This window comes from Schistocerca serialis, chromosome 7 (genome assembly GCF_023864345.2).
Source record: "Schistocerca serialis cubense isolate TAMUIC-IGC-003099 chromosome 7, iqSchSeri2.2, whole genome shotgun sequence".
NCBI lineage: Eukaryota > Metazoa > Arthropoda > Insecta > Orthoptera > Acrididae > Schistocerca > Schistocerca serialis.
The window spans coordinates 92,100,805-92,118,991 of NC_064644.1; the positions used below are offsets into that span (position 1 = coordinate 92,100,805).

The 18,187-nt window shown below is 41.4% G+C and overlaps 1 protein-coding gene across 1 annotated transcript in view; it reads right to left on the reverse strand.

Annotated features, from left to right (window-relative positions):
* Positions 1-663: 663 nt before the first annotated feature.
* LOC126412164 (feline leukemia virus subgroup C receptor-related protein 2) overlaps positions 664-18,187 on the reverse strand; it is a 755,677-nt gene continuing 738,153 nt past the window's right edge. The window contains exon 7 of the mRNA XM_050081631.1: positions 664-1,964. Coding sequence (XP_049937588.1) covers positions 1,673-1,964 — 292 coding nt within the window. The 3' untranslated portion in view covers positions 664-1,672. The remainder of the gene's footprint in view (positions 1,965-18,187) is intronic.

Sequence of the window (18,187 nt, forward strand, 5' to 3'; positions counted from 1 at the left end):
AATTGTGATAACATAGTCAGATGTATTTCGTTAACCTGCCAATGACATTAACATCATACAGTATAATAAGTTAATGGTGTCAACAAGTAACAAGTGCACTATTTACATACATAAAAACGAATCTTAAATATTCCGGGTGGATGTCACAGCTTTTTGGCACAATATCTAATTGTATCTTTCCATCCTCCTCCAGAAGGCAGCATAACATTTCCTGAACCATTCTTGGGTCATGACAATCATTAGTCCTACATAGAGAAAGAGGAAATCATCATTAACTATACGAGAGCGTAGAAGCTTTACAATTCCAGCATATTTAATAGACTACAGAATTATCTGAAGATAAACTGCTTCCTGTTTTTGTCATGGGTATTTTGATTCAAGTTACAAAAGTTTTCTTGATATATTGTGGTTATAGTTCACCTCAGTCAGCCACTGTTTGATAAGCAACTGCTCTACGTCCTTCCCATAACACAACCAACATTTGTTCATAATAACACTGATTTGGATTAAATTGTATGCGTCCAATTTGCACCTTGAAGCAGTGGTAGCAGATGGGGATTGCATTAAGTAAGATAGCCACCACAAGTGACTTATTATAGGGTGCCACCACCCTCCCTTCCCCTCCCCTCCCCACCCGATCCCCTCCCCTCCCCTCCCCTTCTCCTTCATACAGTTTCACCTCAGGTTGGTTGTACTAATAATTGTGACACACATTATAATATAGATCTTGCAGTTGGATGTTGCTCTCATCTTGGTGTGCCAAGCAGTGGCTTCTCACTTTTTCCTTAAACTGACCCTGTGCAAATGGTAACAGAAAATATAGTGTTACAGAGACATTTTATGTTGTTTGTATCTTTACTGTGAGTATACCACAGGAAACTGGTAAGAATTGATATTTAATGTCCCATCGAGAGTAACACATTCTTGTGTCTATGACACTGAGTGGCAACAAAAATGCTGCTCGGCAATGCATCACTTCAGACACCGAGTACATAACAATCTACTCCATTTTGGATTGAGAAATAAGTGGGCTTGCAATTTGAATATCAGTTTACATTTAATGAGTACCTTATTAGTCCATTCATAATTATTATGATCAGTAGTGGTTTGTTTCAGCAAACAATGTCAACTTTGGTCAACAAACATTTTCACCACACAGTACACTCAATTTTATGAATTACACCTTCTTAAGTGTTTTGATAATATCATACTTAATTCCTCAATTTCTGTTGCATTTAATGGTGTTTGTGTGTATGGTAAGAGAAGTATGAGCGAAGGGTAAGTGAAATAAAGCATATAAACTTTCTAATCAGCCCAAAGTTTTTAAATGATACAGCAGACTTGTCACCCTTTTGTTCTAGTTTTTAAACAATTAATTTCATTCTTCTGCAGAAATCTGTAACATTCAATGTAATAGGCTCATGACGACACAGAATCGGAGGTATTTTGCTTACATTCTAGTGATATTTCATAGCCTCCATACTGTAGTTCAGCAAGAAATCACGTACGAGTATACTTGTTCGGAATGTTCAGACAGCTGCAGTTAGACATCCAGTCTAGTTATATATCACTGGGTAGAGCACAGTACTTCATTACCAAGTGAGGGAATCCCCTGTGTGCTGCAGGCAGAGCCCAGGTTGCTGGTGCAGGGCTGCCAACTGTGGCGCACCTATCAGGCAGGCAATGGTACTGGCTGCAGGTGCTGCCGCTGTGCACTCTGGCGGCGCAGGTCAGCACGGATGACTGCGGTGATGACAGTGCCGACCACCAGCGTGATGCAAAGCGCACCGTTGGCCCACATGTCACCCGCAAGCTCGAACAGCCACGCGTAGAAGAGCGTGAAGGCGATGCCAAATACTTGCACTGACGCATTGAGCATGCCGGCGGAGGTGCCCTCGGGCTCGGGGTACGTCAGCTCTGCCGCTAGTTCGAAGCCGACGGGTAGGTAGCCCGTCATGAAGAACCTGTACACATGGGTGCACAGCACCACTCCCATTAGTATTTACAATTTCACTGTCCAGGATGTTAGAGATACTACATGAGATACTTGTTGATATAACTTCCATATAAGCTGCACAGATAATGAAAACGCTCGCCAAAATTTGGTGTTAATACTCATCAAACGCCATGCTAGTAATGGCAGAAAGTCTATCCTGCGACGGTACGTGAAAATACGACATACGCTAACTGAGACAATCACTGGAGTCATTCCGTAATTAACACTTTACCCCAATGTGATCTCATTGTTAAGTGCATTCCGAGTTACGTAATATGGCATCCAAGGCTGTTCCTGGGAACACCACGAACGCGACGCAGCTTCCAACATGGAGTGCGTGCTGATATGAATCTAGAAGAGAACTGGGGCCTTACTCTAGCTCGCACGCTCTTATCTATATAGCCACAGTGCAGACTGCCGAAGACACAGCTGACAACATTTTCCTTACTGTCTAGGCGCTGGGCTAGCAAAACGCCACTTCAAATTACTAAATAATTAATTGCTTCATTCCCTAAAGGCCAATGAAGCTCTCGATATAATTTTGCAATCAGCACACAGGTAAGTATCTATAATAACATTTTAATGTGGCTAGGTTAAATACTTTTGGCGAGAGAATTATTTTAGTTGTACTGCACGCAATAGGTGAGCTCTGAACTTGCCCTTTGGAGAGATGCTACAGCTATAGTTTTATAGCTACCTTTTTGAAACTTCTCACATCTTTGTTGTTATAGCATATCTCCATTCTACTTAAATCTAAACACCCTAGATTTATCTAATCACTTACTTAATCTATCTTGCTTCTGAACTTTTAGGACACAAAAACAGAAAATCATGAATTTCAACCAAAATATTACTTTGTGAGATCCTGCATGCTGTTTCCATTAAATTGCAATGAAAAAGGAATCTGTATATAAGTTTTGAAGTTTCTAGCTCCTTCCTGTTGCGCCGATGATTTTTACATAAAACGGCCAAATTTCTAAAACTGTTTAAGTTACCAAACTGAAACTCAACACATTATTATTTTAGCATCAGTCCTGACATGCTATTAACTTTTCAGATTATTTATTTTATTTTTAAGGTATTGCGCAACATTTGTGACGTCATAGCTAATTACAGCGGACTAGGCTGGCAAACAGTATGGGAATTTGAATTTTATATGGTTCCTTCCCTACAAGTTCTTCATGACTATTACTGAAAACATGGTGTTGTCAGATTCAGTACATGCTGCCATGGAATATCTATGACTAATCACTACAAATAACTACAATAATATGAGTATGACCCTTACATCAGTAGACATAATTTCCACCACAAAAATTTTAAAATCAAAAATTCTAGTGGCTACAATAATATGCCAATAAAGATGATTAAACAGTGTACCTCTGAGTTTACTGACATTTTAATTTATACGTGTGACCAGTCTTTCATCAGTGGAACATTTCCTAAAGGGTTGAAATACACTCCTGGAAATGGAAAAAAGAACACATTGACACCGGTGTGTCAGACCCACCATACTTGCTCCGGACACTGCGAGAGGGCTGTACAAGCAATGATCACACGCACGGCACAGCGGACACACCAGGAACCGCGGTGTTGGCCGTCGAATGGCGCTAGCTGCGCAGCATTTGTGCACCGCCGCTGTCAGTGTCAGCCAGTTTGCCGTGGCATACGGAGCTCCATCGCAGTCTTTAACACTGGTAGCATGCCGCGACAGCATGGACGTGAACCGTATGTGCAGTTGACGGACTTTGAGCGAGGGCGTATAGTGGGCATGCGGGAGGCCGGGTGGACGTACCGCCGAATTGCTCAACACGTGGGGCGTGATGTCTCCACAGTACATCGATGTTGTCGCCAGTGGTCGACGGAAGGTGCACGTGCCCGTCGACCTGGGACCGGACCGCAGCGACGCACGGATGCACGCCAAGACCGTAGAATCCTACGCAGTGCCGTAGGGTACCGCACCGCCACTTCCCAGCAAATTAGGGACACTGTTGCTCCTGGGGTATCGGCGAGGACCATTCGCAACCGTCTCCATGAAGCTGGGCTACGGTCCCGCACACCGTTAGGCCGTCTTCCGCTCACGCCTCAACATCGTGCAGCCCACCTCCAGTGGTGTCGCGACAGGCGTGAATGGAGGGACGAATGGAGACGTGTCGTCTTCAGCGATGAGAGTCGCTTCTGCCTTGGTGCCAATGATGGTCGTATGCGTGTTTGGCGCCGTGCAGGTGAGCGCCACAATCAGGACTGCATACGACCGAGGCACACAGGGCCAACACCCGGCATCATGGTGTGGGGAGCGATCTCCTACACTGGCCGTACACCACTGGTGATCGTCGAGGGGACACTGAATAGTGCACGGTACATCCAAACCGTCATCGAACCCATCGTTCTACTATTCCTAGACCGGCAAGGGAACTTGCTGTTCCAACAGGACAATGCACGTCCGCATGTATCCCGTGCCACCCAACGTGCTCTATAAGGTGTAAGTCAACTACCCTGGCCAGCAAGATCTCTGGATCTGTCCCCCATTGAGCATGCTTGGGACTGGATGAAGCGTCGTCTCACGCGGTCTGCACGTCCAGCACGAACGCTGGTCCAACTGAGGCGCCAGGTGGAAATGGCATGGCAAGCCGTTCCACAGGACTACATCCAGCATCTCTACGATCGTCTCCATGGGAGAATAGCAGCCTGCATTGCTGCGAAAGGTGGATATACACTGTACTAGTGCCGACATTGTGCATGCTCTGTTGCCTGTGTCTATGTGCCTGTGGTTCTGTCAGTGTGATCATGTGATGTATCTGACCCCAGGAATGTGTCAATAAAGTTTCCCCTTCCTGGGACAATGAATTCATGGTGTTCTTATTTCAATTTCCAGGAGTGTATACTGAAGTTTCGGCTTTGTATCAGAAAGGAAATAAAACAATACCATCAAACTCCTGTCCGGTTTCATTTTTGCTTGCATTCTCTAAACTTTTACAAAATATAATATACAATAATTATTTTAACCATCTGGCCATGAAGAAAATATAATCCAAGTCACTATTCGGATTACTGTAGAGTCCTGATATTGAGAAAGCTTTCTGCAAATGCAGTGAGGAAGTACTTAATTCATTAGACAATAAATTACAGGCTACAGGTATATTTTGTGATCTGTCAAGGGCATTTTGACTATGTAAATAAAAAGATCCTTTTAAGTAAATTATAATATTATGTTGTAACAAGAACATTTTATTTTATTATTACTGAAAACATGGTGTTGTCAGATTCAGTACATGCTGCCATGGAATATCTATGACTAATCACTACAAATAACTACAATAATATGAGTATGACCCTTACATCAGTAGACATAATTTCCACCACAAAAATTTTAAAATCAAAAATTCTAGTGGCTACAATAATATGCCAATAAAGATGATTAAACAGTGTACCTCTGAGTTTACTGACATTTTAATTTATACGTGTGACCAGTCTTTCATCAGTGGAACATTTCCTAAAGGGTTGAAATATACTGAAGTTTCGGCTTTGTATCAGAAAGGAAATAAAACAATACCATCAAACTCCTGTCCGGTTTCATTTTTGCTTGCATTCTCTAAACTTTTACAAAATATAATATACAATAATTATTTTAACCATCTGGCCATGAAGAAAATATAATCCAAGTCACTATTCGGATTACTGTAGAGTCCTGATATTGAGAAAGCTTTCTGCAAATGCAGTGAGGAAGTACTTAATTCATTAGACAATAAATTACAGGCTACAGGTATATTTTGTGATCTGTCAAGGGCATTTTGACTATGTAAATAAAAAGATCCTTTTAAGTAAATTATAATATTATGTTGTAACAAGAAATGCTGAAAATGATTCTAATCCTATGTATCTGTCAGAAAACAAAGGGGTTCAATAGGAAAGAGATGTGTATTAGGCTATCAGCCATCATCCAACTGGCAACCAATAACATGTGGTGTCCCCCCAATGTTCTGTCTTAGGGCGCTTACTTACTCATGTGTATATCAATGACCTTTCATCAGTAACATTACCAGATGCCAAGTTCTTGCCAGTACACACCTAAAATATGACGACAAGCAGATAGAAGAAGTTGAAGGTGTCAAATTCTTGGAACTGCAGTTTGATAATAAATGTAACTGGCAGGGGCATTCCACAGAACTGCTGAAGTGCCCAAACAAATCTTTATTTGTTGTGTGACTGTTGTCAGACATAGGTGATATAAAAATAAAAAATTACGTGTGCTATGCTTATTTTCATTCTATAATGTCATACGGGATTATGTTCTGGGGTAACTCACGTAGCCAAGCTAAGGTTTTCTGAGCTCAAAAATGTGCAATATGAATTATTTGTGGTGTAAAATCAAGAACGTGCTGCAGAAGGTTGTCTAAGGAACTGCGGATACTAACTACGGCTTCCCAATTATTTACTTCTTAATGAAATTTGCCATTAAAAATATATCTTTTTTTCAAACCAACAGCTCGGTTCATGGAATCAATACTAGAAATCAGAATAGCTTTCACAAATATTTAAAGTCACTGGTTCAGAAAGGTGTCCACCATTCAGCAGTATACAATTTGAATAAGTTGCCAGCAATGATAAGAAGTTTAGTTGCTAATAAACTTCCATTTGAGAAGAGTCTAAAGGATTTATTGGTGGCCATCCTTCTACTCAGCTGATGAATTCCTTAGCAGAAGCAATTGATGAGTGTATGCTTTATTAATATCACATAATGTGAATATTGTGTAGAGTCTGACTTCTGTACAAATTTTGTGCAATCATTCGATCATGGTAAATAAGTGCTATAAAATATTTTGTTTATTTTATTTGATGATGTGTGGCTACAATAGCCTAAGAATTATAGGCCCCTAAATGTACTGGACATTTAGTATTTGGTGAACAGTTTCATAGCCTTTTCAATGTAAATATGCTTAATTTTATTTATTTTTTGACAGATTCCACATCCAGAAGTGCAATATCTATTCTTATTTTGTAAATATTTATTGTGTATTCTTGTTTTCTGACATGTTCTACATCCCACAGGATCTCCTCACTTCGGATGAGTACACCTAATTTACACTTGGCCGCTGTCCCTATGGATGTGCTACATTGAGGATTCTACTGTATAAGGTGTAAATGATAACTATTTACGATGTACCACAGTGGTGTGGAGAAAGTCGAGACAAACAGTTTTATACAGGGCACTTGTCATCTATGCTTGTATGTCCGAAAGAACATTGCATCGAACTATACAGGCACTGTAAAATAAAGACACTGTCCTAGAAAAAAATGAATAGGACCTTTACTGCAGCAAACTGAATGCAGAGTGAAAATCTCATTCTGGAAACTGAATGTAGTTTACTTTTATACTGGGATACATTTTGCTAGAGGTCTGAATTACTGAGAAAAGAAAGAAGCCCAAAAGTGGTCCTCAAATACATCATCCTCACTCACTCCCCAATAGTCACAATGTTGTTCACGTCACTTCCTCTTAGCACTACTGACAAAAATTAGTGACTAAATGAATTATTTACCATATTCAATCCTTTTTAGTCCTGATTATTATGACACCGGCTTAGTAGTGCACGTACAAATTATGAAATGGTGTTTGCGTGAATTTCACCTCACAATTTTGTGAATTTTAAAAACATAAATAAAATTAACAGTTAAATCGTTTTGGTTGTTTGGAGTTCTTACTACAGAACTACTGTGCTTGTAAAAGGTAGTTTCATATCGAGCAATGAATGTAATTAGCTTTTGCATAAGGTTTACGAATGTCTTTTTTCTTTCATTACCCTCACTGCAAAGTTTAATTTAATGATGTTAATGAAATAGCTGACAGCCAGTGGCATAATAGTCCAGTCAATGAAGACCGGACAGGGTCGTATGTGGTAAATAATTTGTGTAGTTGCAAATTTTTGTACAGCGGTAGAAAGTATAGAACCTCATACTTAGTTTTCTTTTTCTATCTTCTATGTGCTATGTTTGAAATTTGTGTCAAGAGACAGAAGACCAAAGAGTCCACTAGTGATATTTAACTTACTATAATAAACTCTCTTTTAAATAAAGGAAGGTGCAGTCTTCACTTTTTTCTGCGAGCAGGTAGGAGAAACCTCCCAGTTTCGCGCTATTTTTCTTGATCCAGCTACCACTGTGTAAGAATCAATAGCTTAGTCTTTCATTAAGGAATAGTATACTGAATTCATTGAACGTTTATTTGGCCAGTTTGTTTCAAAGACAGACCCTCTATGTATGTTACAGCTATGTAAGTATCAGCTTTTCATGTACAGATGTTATGTGAAGAAGACGAAAAATTTCAGACATGTGACTTATTCACCATTGGCGTAACATGAAATGCTAATTTATCATATCATTTTTTTTATTGTGCACCAATGAACCTGCAGTCTCTTAGAAACGACATTTAATTAACCATTCAGCATAACTTGATTGACCGATTGCATTATGGATATGTTGTTGTTGTTGTGGTCTTCAGTCCTGAGACTGGTTTGATGCACCTCTCCATGCTACTCTATCCTGTGCAAGCTTCTTCATCTCTGAGTACCTACTGCAACCTACATCCTTCTGAATCTGCTCAGTGTATTCATCTCTTGGTCTCCCTCTACGATTTTTACCCTCCACGCTGCCCTCCAATGCTAAATTTGTGATCCCTTGATGCCTCAGAACATGCCCTACCAACAGGTCCCTTCTTGTCAAGTTGTGCCACAATCTCCTCTTCTCCCCAGTTCTGTTCAATACTTCATCATTAGTTATATAATCTACCTATCTAATCTTCAGCATTCTTCTGTAGTACCACATTTCGAAATCTTCTATTCTCTTCTTGTCCAAAATATTTATCGTCCATGTTTCACTTCCATACATGGCTACACTCCAGACAAATACTTTCAGAAACGACTTCCTGACACTTAAATTTATACTCGATGTTAACAAATTTCTCTTCTTCAGAAACGATTTCCTTGCCATTGCCAGTCATTTTATATCCTCTCTACTTCGACCATCATCAGTCATTTTACTCCCTAAATAGTAAAACTCCTTTACTACTTTAAGTGTCTCATTTCCTAATCTAATTCCCTCAGCATCACCCGATTTAATTTGAATACATTCCATTATCCTCGTTTTGCTTTTGTTGATGTTCATCTTATATCCTCCTTTCAAGACACTGTCCATTCCGTTCAACTGCTCTTCCAAGTCCTTTGCTGTCTCTGACAGAATTACAATGTCATTGGCGAACCTCAAAGTTTTTATTTCTTCTCCATAGATTTTAATACCCACTCCGAACTTTTCTTTTGTTTCCTTTACTGCTTGCTCAATATACAGATTGAATAACATCGAGGACAGGCTACAACCCTTTTCACTCCCTTCCCAACCACTGCTTCCCTTTCGTGCCCTTCGACTCTTATAACTGCCATCTGGTTTCTGTACAAATTGTAAATAGCCTTTCGCTCCCTGTATTTTACTCCTGCCACCTTCAGAATTTGAAAGAGTGTATTCCAGTCAACATTGTCAAAAGCTTTCTCTAAGTCTACAAATGCTAGAAACGTAGGTTTGCCTTTTCTTAATCTTTCTTCTAAGATAAGTCGGAAGGTTAGTATTGCCTCATGTGTTCCAACATTTCTATGGAATCCAAACTGATCTTCCCCGAGGTCCGCTGCTACCAGTTTTTCCACTCGTCTGTAAAGAATTCACGTTAGTATTTTGCGAAGTCTGAGGGTATTTCGCCTGTCTCATACATCTTGTTCACCAGATGGTAGAGTTTTGTCATGACTGGCTCTCCCAAGGCTGTCAGTAGTTCTAACGGAATATTGTCTACTCCCGGGGCCTTGTTTCGACTCAGGTCTTTCAGTGCTCTGTCAAACTCTTCACGCAGTATCTTATCTCCAATTTCGTCATCATCTACATCCTCATCCATTTCCATAATATTGTCCTCAAGTACATCTCCCTTGTATAAACCCTCTATATTCTCCTTCCACCTTTCTGCGTTCCCTTCTTTGCTTAGAACTGGGTTTCCATCTGAGCTCTTGATATTCATACAAGTGGTTCTCTTCTCTCAAAAGGTCTCTTTAATTTTCCTGTGGGCAGTATCTATCTTACCCCTAGTGAGATAAGCCTCTACATCCCTACATTTGTCCTCTAGCCATCCCTGCTTAGCCATTTTGCACTTCCTGTCGATCTTGTTTTTGAGACGTTTGTATTCCTTTTTGCCTGCTTCATTTATTGCATTTTTATATCTTCTCCTTTAACCAATTAAATTCAATATTTCTTCTGTTACCCAAGGATTTCTATTAGCCCTCGTCTTTTTACCTACTTGATCGTCTGCTGCCTTCATTACTTCGTCCCTCAGAGCTACCCAATCTTCTTCTACTGTATTTCTTTCCCCCATTCCTGTCAATTGTTCCCTTATGCTCTCCCTGAAACTCTGTAGAACCTCCGGTTTAATCAGTTTATCCAGGTCCCATCTCCTTAAATTCCCACCTTTTTGCAGTTTCTTCAGTTTTAATCTACAGTTCATAACCAATAGATTGTGGTCAGAGTCCACATCTGCCCCTGGAAATGTCTTACAATTTAAGACTTGGTTCCTAAATCTCTGTCTTACCATTATATAATCTGTCTGATACCTTTTAGTACCTCCAGGATTCTTCCATGTATACAACCTTCTTTTATGATTCTTGAACCAAGTGTTAGCTATGATTAAGTTGTGCTCCGTGCAAAATTCCACCAGGTGTCTTCATCTTTCATTTCTTACCCCGTATCCATATTCACCTACTACGTTTCCTTCTCTCCCTTTTCCTACTGTCGAATTCCAGTCACCCATGACTACTAAATTTTCGTTTCCCTGCACAATCTGAATAATTTCTTTTATCTCATCATACATTTCATCAATTTCTTCATCATCTGCAGAGCTACTTGGCATATAAACTAGTACTACTGTAGTAGGTGTGGGCTATGTGTCTATCTTGGCTGCAATAATGTGTTCACTATGCTTTTTGTAGTAGCTTACCCGCACTCCTATTTTTTTTTATTCATTATTAAACCTACTCCTGTATTACCCCTATTTGATTTTGTATTTATAATACTGTATTCACCTGACCAGAAGTCTTGTTCCTCCTGCCACCGAACTTCACTAATTCCCACTATATCTAACTTTAACCTATCCATTTTCCTTTTTAAATTTTCTAACCTACTTGCCGGATTAAGGGATCTGACATTCCACACTCTGATCCGTAGAACGCCAGTTTTCTTTCTTCTGATAACGACGTCCTCTTGAGTAGCCCCTGCCCGGAGATCCGGATGGGGGACTATTTTACCTCCGGAATATTTTACCCAAGAGGACGTCATCATCATATAATCATACAGTAAAGCTGCATGCCCTCGGGAAAAATTACAGCTGTAGTTTCCCCTTGCTTTCAGCCGCTCGCAGTACCAGCACAGCAAAGCCGTTTTGGTTAATGTTACAAGGCCAGATCAGTCAATCATCCAGACTGTTACCCCTGCAACTACTGAAAAGGCTGCTGCCCCTCTTCAGGAACCACACGTTTTTCTGGCCTCTCAACAGATACCCCTCCGTTGTGGTTGCACCTACGGTATGGCTATTGTATCGCTGAGGCACGCAAGCCTCCCCACCAATGGCAAGGTCCATGGTTCATGGGGGGGATTATGCATATACTTTTCAAAATTATGAAACTTCACATCTTTAACTTAGTGAATCCTTCCATCATGAGCCTGAGGTAAACTATAATGATCAGTGTCAGCATTTTTTGTGAGCAATATTCTCCGTGAAGGCAAACTTTTCCAGAAAATTAAGTGGTAGACCCAGAGGAGGCGAAAGTAATTATAGTCTTTATTCTTTATTCCCTTTATGTTCCTTCCGTCTTCCCCAGATAGCGGACAACTCAGAAAGAGCGGCATGAAAATCCTGAACAGTTGGGGCGCGGCGGGGGAGTGGGCTTGAAGGGGCGGGGGGGTGTACCTGCATCTACATTGATACTCTGCAAATCACGCTTAAGTGCCTGGCAGAGGGTTCATGGAACCACTTCACAATAGTTCTCTAGTTTCCACTCTCGAACAGCGTGCGGTAAAAACGACCACCTGTGTCTTTCCGTGCGTGCTCTGATTTCGCTTATTTTATTATGATGATTGTTTCTCCCTATGTAGGTCGGCGTCAACAAAATACACTCCTGGAAATGGAAAAAAGAACACATTGACACCGGTGTGTCAGACCCACCATACTTGCTCCGGACACTGCGAGAGGGCTGTACAAGCAATGATCACACGCACGGCACAGCGGACACACCAGGAACCGCGGTGTTGGCCGTCGAATGGCGCTAGCTGCGCAGCATTTATGCACCGCCGCCGTCAGTGTCAGCCAGTTTGCCGTGGCATACGGAGCTCCATCGCAGTCTTTAACACTGGTAGCATGCCGCGACAGCATGGACGTGAACCGTATGTGCAGTTGACGGACTTTGAGCGAGGGCGTATAGTGGGCATGCGGGAGGCCGGGTGGACGTACCGCCGAATTGCTCAACACGTGGGGCGTGAGGTCTCCACAGTACATCGATGTTGTCGCCAGTGGTCGGCGGAAGGTGCACATGCCCGTCGACCTGGGACCGGTCCGCAGCTACGCACGGATGCACGCCAAGACCGTAGGATCCTACGCAGTGCCGTAGGGGACCGCACCGCCACTTCCCAGCAAATTAGGGACACTGTTGCTCCTGGGGTATCGGCGAGGACCATTCGCAACCGTCTCCATGAAGCTGGGCTACGGTTCCGCACACCGTTAGGCCGTCTTCCGCTCACGCCCCAACATCGTGCAGCTCGCCTCCAGTGGTGTCGCAACAGGCGTGGATGGAGGGACGAATGGAGACGTGTCGTCTTCAGCGATGAGAGTCGCTTCTGCCTTGGTGCCAATGATGGTCGTATGCGTGTTTGGCGCCGTGCAGGTGAGCGCCACAATCAGGACTGCATACGACCGAGGCACACAGGGCCAACACCCGGCATCGTGGTGTGGGGAGCGATCTCCTACACTGGCCGTACACCACTGGTGATGGTCGAGGGGACACTGAATAGTGCACGGTACATCCAAACCGTCATCGAACCCATCGTTCTACCATTCCTAGACCGGCACGGGAACTTGCTGTTCCAACAGGACAATGCACGTCCGCATGTATCCCGTGCCACCCAACGTGCTCTAGAAGGTGTAAGTCAACTACCCTGGCCAGCAAGATCTCCGGATCTGTCCCCCATTGAGCATGTTTGGGACTGGATGAAGTGTCGTCTCACGCGGTCTGCACGTCCAGCACGAACGCTGGTCCAACTGAGGCGCCAGGTGGAAATGGCATGGCAAGCCGTTCCACAGGACTACATCCAGCATCTCTACGATCGTCTCCATGGGAGAATAGCAGCCTGCATTGCTGCGAAAGGTGGATATACACTGTACTAGTGCCGACATTGTGCATGCTCTGTTGCCTGTGTCTATGTGCCTGTGGTTCTGTCAGTGTGATCATGTGATGTATCTGACCCCAGGAATGTGTCAATAAAGTTTCACCTTCCTGGGACAATGAATTCACGGTGTTCTTATTTCAATTTCCAGGAGTGTATTTTCGCATTCAGAGAAGAAAGTTAGTGACTGAAATTTCGTGAGAAGATTCCACCACAACGAAAAACGACTTTGTTTTAGTAGTGTCCATCCTGTATCATGTCCGTGACACTGTCTCCCCCACTTTGCGATAATATAAAACGTGCTGCTATTTGTTGAACTTTCTCTGTACTCCGTTAATCCTATGTACCTATGATCACTTTAGCAAGCTTTTCTTGAAGAAGTCTGAAACCGTGGTCTCTACCGAAGAAAACGCATTACAGTACAAAATTAAAGTACATTAAATTTCATACCAAGAAATGTCCTACTCATTTTTTCTCTAGGGCTAAGAGTTTGCTCTAAGAGAACGAGAGAATATTGAAAATCTTGCCCAAAGCGTATGTACTGTATTTTAGGTTGTTTTTGTAGGCCAATTCGAGGTTGTTTCCGACTCTGTATCAAATCGTTCGTCTCGTCTTCCTCTGCACTACTGTGGTTCGTTGTAAACAGTTATCGTTTACACCCTGTATTGCTCGATTCTTCACTTAATACTGTTTCAGGAACATTGTAAGTCGGAGTCCGCGAGATCATTGGAATTAACCGACATCTAGTTTCAAATGTCTGCCAGTCAGGTGTTTCTGCACTTCTGTCGCTCTTTTGTGTAACAAACCTGTGAACTCAAAAGACAAATGCATTAGTTTATTCCAAGCACAGAGCGTGGTTTCCCGGGTAGCTAAAGTGAACTCTATAGGCCTATACATCTTGTGATATGAAGATGGCACGTGACGTCTAAAACCGGTAATTTCTTGTTGAAATTGTGTGTATTGGTGAAGGGAAGGTAAACTGATTTCAAAACAAGTATTTGAAAGACCATCTACGTCTCCAGTATGACCGGAAAGACATTCTTTCCAAAACTTGTCTCAGTTCGGGTTGCCCTTCTTTGCAATAAGCTCAACATCTCTTGTTATTTGTATTTGGTATGCGTCTCATGCACTTGACCAATATTCTTGAATACATTGCCCAGCTGTTTTTATAGACAATCATCTTGTAGATTATTTGCGTTGCCCCAGTGTTCTACCAATGAGCCGAAGTCTCCTACCTCTTTGACGTACGATTGAGCCTATTTGATGATTCCATTTCATATAGCTACAAACTGTCACACCCAGGTATTTGCATGAGTGGACTGATTCCAATTGTGGTTCACTGATATTGTAATCATAGATATAGATACTGGTGCTGGGAAGGAGTTGACATCCAAGCTGGCCCCACACATGTTCTATTAGGGGCAGATCTGGGGATTTTGCTAGTCAGGGGAGTACCTCACCACCACGCAGACAGTTCGGCATATACCATGTGTTCACGGGTACTGTCCTGTTGAAAAATGGCTGGACAGTACTACTGCACGAGGGTTAATACATATTGATGTAGGATGTCGGTGACTTACTATTGTGCCATTGGACTTATACCTCAATCACTGCCAGCCACAAACTGTAGTCATACCCGATGGCTTCCCACACCCTACGGGGCTCCGGAACGCCCTATACTTGCAATGTTAAAATAACGCTTATAAATTACATCTTTCCTCACAAAGTATTTGAGGTAGGAAGTTGAACTTTTTACAGATTATTTATTGGAATATGGGCTACAACTTAACACAGGGATTTTACAAAATTTTAGTTCAGTTATTAAAGATGAAATTTTTCAATTGTAATGAAAATTCACAACATTTTCTTGCAATTTTTTATTTATATATTCAAAAATATACAGTTTTTTGGAAAAAGGCTGTGTTAAATCATGCAGAAGGTACTGTGTAACATTTACTGAAAGTTTGAAACAAATATGTTTGGAAGATCCTTAGAAAACATGTAATTAGAATGAGAAAATAAAAGTTTTGGGAATCGATCGACAAAGATTGGATTAACTTTTTAGTGCATTCAAGGTCCATACGATGGATTATCTTCATCCTCTGCAAACTCCTCCTCCAGCTTCCTCTTGTTCCTCCTCCTGTTTACTCTTGCTTGTATTTCTAGACTCTTTACAGCCCTGTCTGCAGCCCGAAGGCGTTCCTTGTCTAAAGCAAGCATCGCTCGTTGTTGTGTTTGTAGATTTTGTTACCATTTTCTTCAGTTGCAGTTACTGCAACACTGTTCCAAAAGGTGGTCATGTATGAACACTTATCACATTTCAGTTGAATTTCACTAGCAAGTCCTACGTGCTTTATTATGGAGAGTTCCAGACCAACTTCACTACAATGAATACATCTTACACAGTTTGAAAAAATTCCTTTGAGAACCAACATATCAAATATTTCATTCACATCCAATTCGCCATAAAACATTTATAGTTTTCACTCATTGAACCAAGCTTCTTCTGTGAAGTATTTTCTTTCCCACTTTGACTGCTATGGGCAGGTGTACTTGAAAGGTTAGGTTCACTCACTTGGTTATCGTCTTTATTGTTTACAGTAATAGCACATACCTTTGGCTTTCCAACATTTCTCCTTTTCTTAAAAGCCTTCAGAGGATTTCTAATAACTTTACTTTTACTCATTATTATACTTCAACAAACAGAGACTCAAGAAACAGAATTAATTACGAATATTTTCGAGATAACGACAGAGTAAATAAACATGAAACAATCGACAATCACACCAGCGATATATATTGAACCATCACAGGTTAGCCACAACACATACTTTATCTCACATCACTAAAATGTACCTGAAGAACACGGACGTTAATAATAACACCATTTGACAGCAGTTTAACAGCGCCACAGTAGGTCACGCCCATGTAGAACACATTTCAAAAAAAATTTAAAAATAGTTGTCGTCTTCGGAATTGAATAAATTATATATCTATTATATATCTATGTTAGTCTTTCGAAATAAGCGGAGGTATACGCAAAGTGGTGGCCCATCACCAATTCTTTTCAACTGTGTTCTACAAAAAATAGTGAGAATTTACAATGAAAAACTGATTGAATGTAAGATTTCACCAATAATTCTGTGAAGAGGAACAGTCTGCAGATTCAGAAAACGCAAAAAAGTAAAAATTGAACTTTTCATGATTTTGAGCCTTTCCGGAGCCCCTTAATGCCAAGAGTCCATTACTTGTCACTGGGTAGCGGGGACAGATATGAAGGGATCATAATATACTTGGTGCACAATATGGCGATCCTCCCTTGTGGTGGTCGACAGGACATTAACGACGAATATGCATGTCCTCACATTCTCACGCAGACCACCATTGGGCCACTGTCACATCCGAATGCAATGCAAATCTGGATACTTGACTCTTCGACCAGACCCACATTGAGGCCTCTTACTGATAACGCAGTCTCACGAGTATGTGGCATTCCGTGTCCTTCACACTGATCACTCCACTTCTGTCAGGCTTGGTAAAAACACAAAACGCGGACAATATTAATGCACTGTGGTGGTCGTTCTACCTGCCACAGAGGATAGCAGCTCTTATCATTTACATACCCGCCAGTGGTGTGCACGTGCTCGAAGTTACACTGACTTCCAGCCATGTCTTCTGGATGCTTCAGTTAGTCAGGAAGTGTATTTGCCATAGCTCATTAGTGGGAGTCTGTTTTTCGATCTTGAACTGTGGCCTTATGCTATGACTACTTCCGTAAAAATCAAACAACCCTGAGGCAGTGGACTAGCAGTTTGCTGCAGACGTATTTTCGCGCCTCTCTAGAAGGGAAAAACGACAAAGCCCTTGAGAGCATCATGCATGACGATTTTTTAAGTAGTTTTGCGAGTGGAAGAAATAAACGCATAGGTGAGTGAATGGAGATAGATCCAACCTTGTAGTCTACCTTCGCCAACTGTGTATATTTGGTAAATACGGTGATCACCTTTACCTTTTAACGTGACACCACTCTTGTTTCATGTTTTTCCATAGTTTATTTTTAATATAGTTGCAGCTCGGAAATGGCGGGGTAGTTTGTTTACCGTGAGCATTTAAAGAAACAGGGTCGTGGGAAAATGGACATCTGACAAGAAGAATTTTTAAGTTTTTCCTGGCCTACAATAACAATGCCTCAGATCACCTCGTTCAACTATTGATCATCAGTTACCTTTAAGAAATACTGTTTAAAATTGATTTCCAGATTTTCGACTTGGTCGAATTAACAGGAGCGATGAATTTTGAGAAAGTAGACCAGAATTTGTTTTTGTGTAAAGCAATAAACAAATAAATAAAAATAAAATAAAAACAAAAATTTAATCTGATGTCAATCACTCGCCACAAAAATGGCTCTGAGCACTATGGGACTTAACATCTGAGGTCATCAGTCCCCTAGAACTTAGAACTACTTAAACCTAACTAACCTAAGGACATCAGTCATCCATGCCCGAGACAGGATTCGAACCTGCGACCGTAGCGGTAGCGCGGTTCCAAACTGAAATCACTCGCCACAGGTTACTGAATTCTAAAGATATTCTAGTAATGTTTGTTGAATCCCGCTGACAGATGTACTATAACTAACATAATCCGAAAATTGGGTGTAGACTCTAAATTAGCAAACCTAACTTGTGAAACACAGACACGGCATCCAAAGTGAAATTTATGGGAGAAATATGT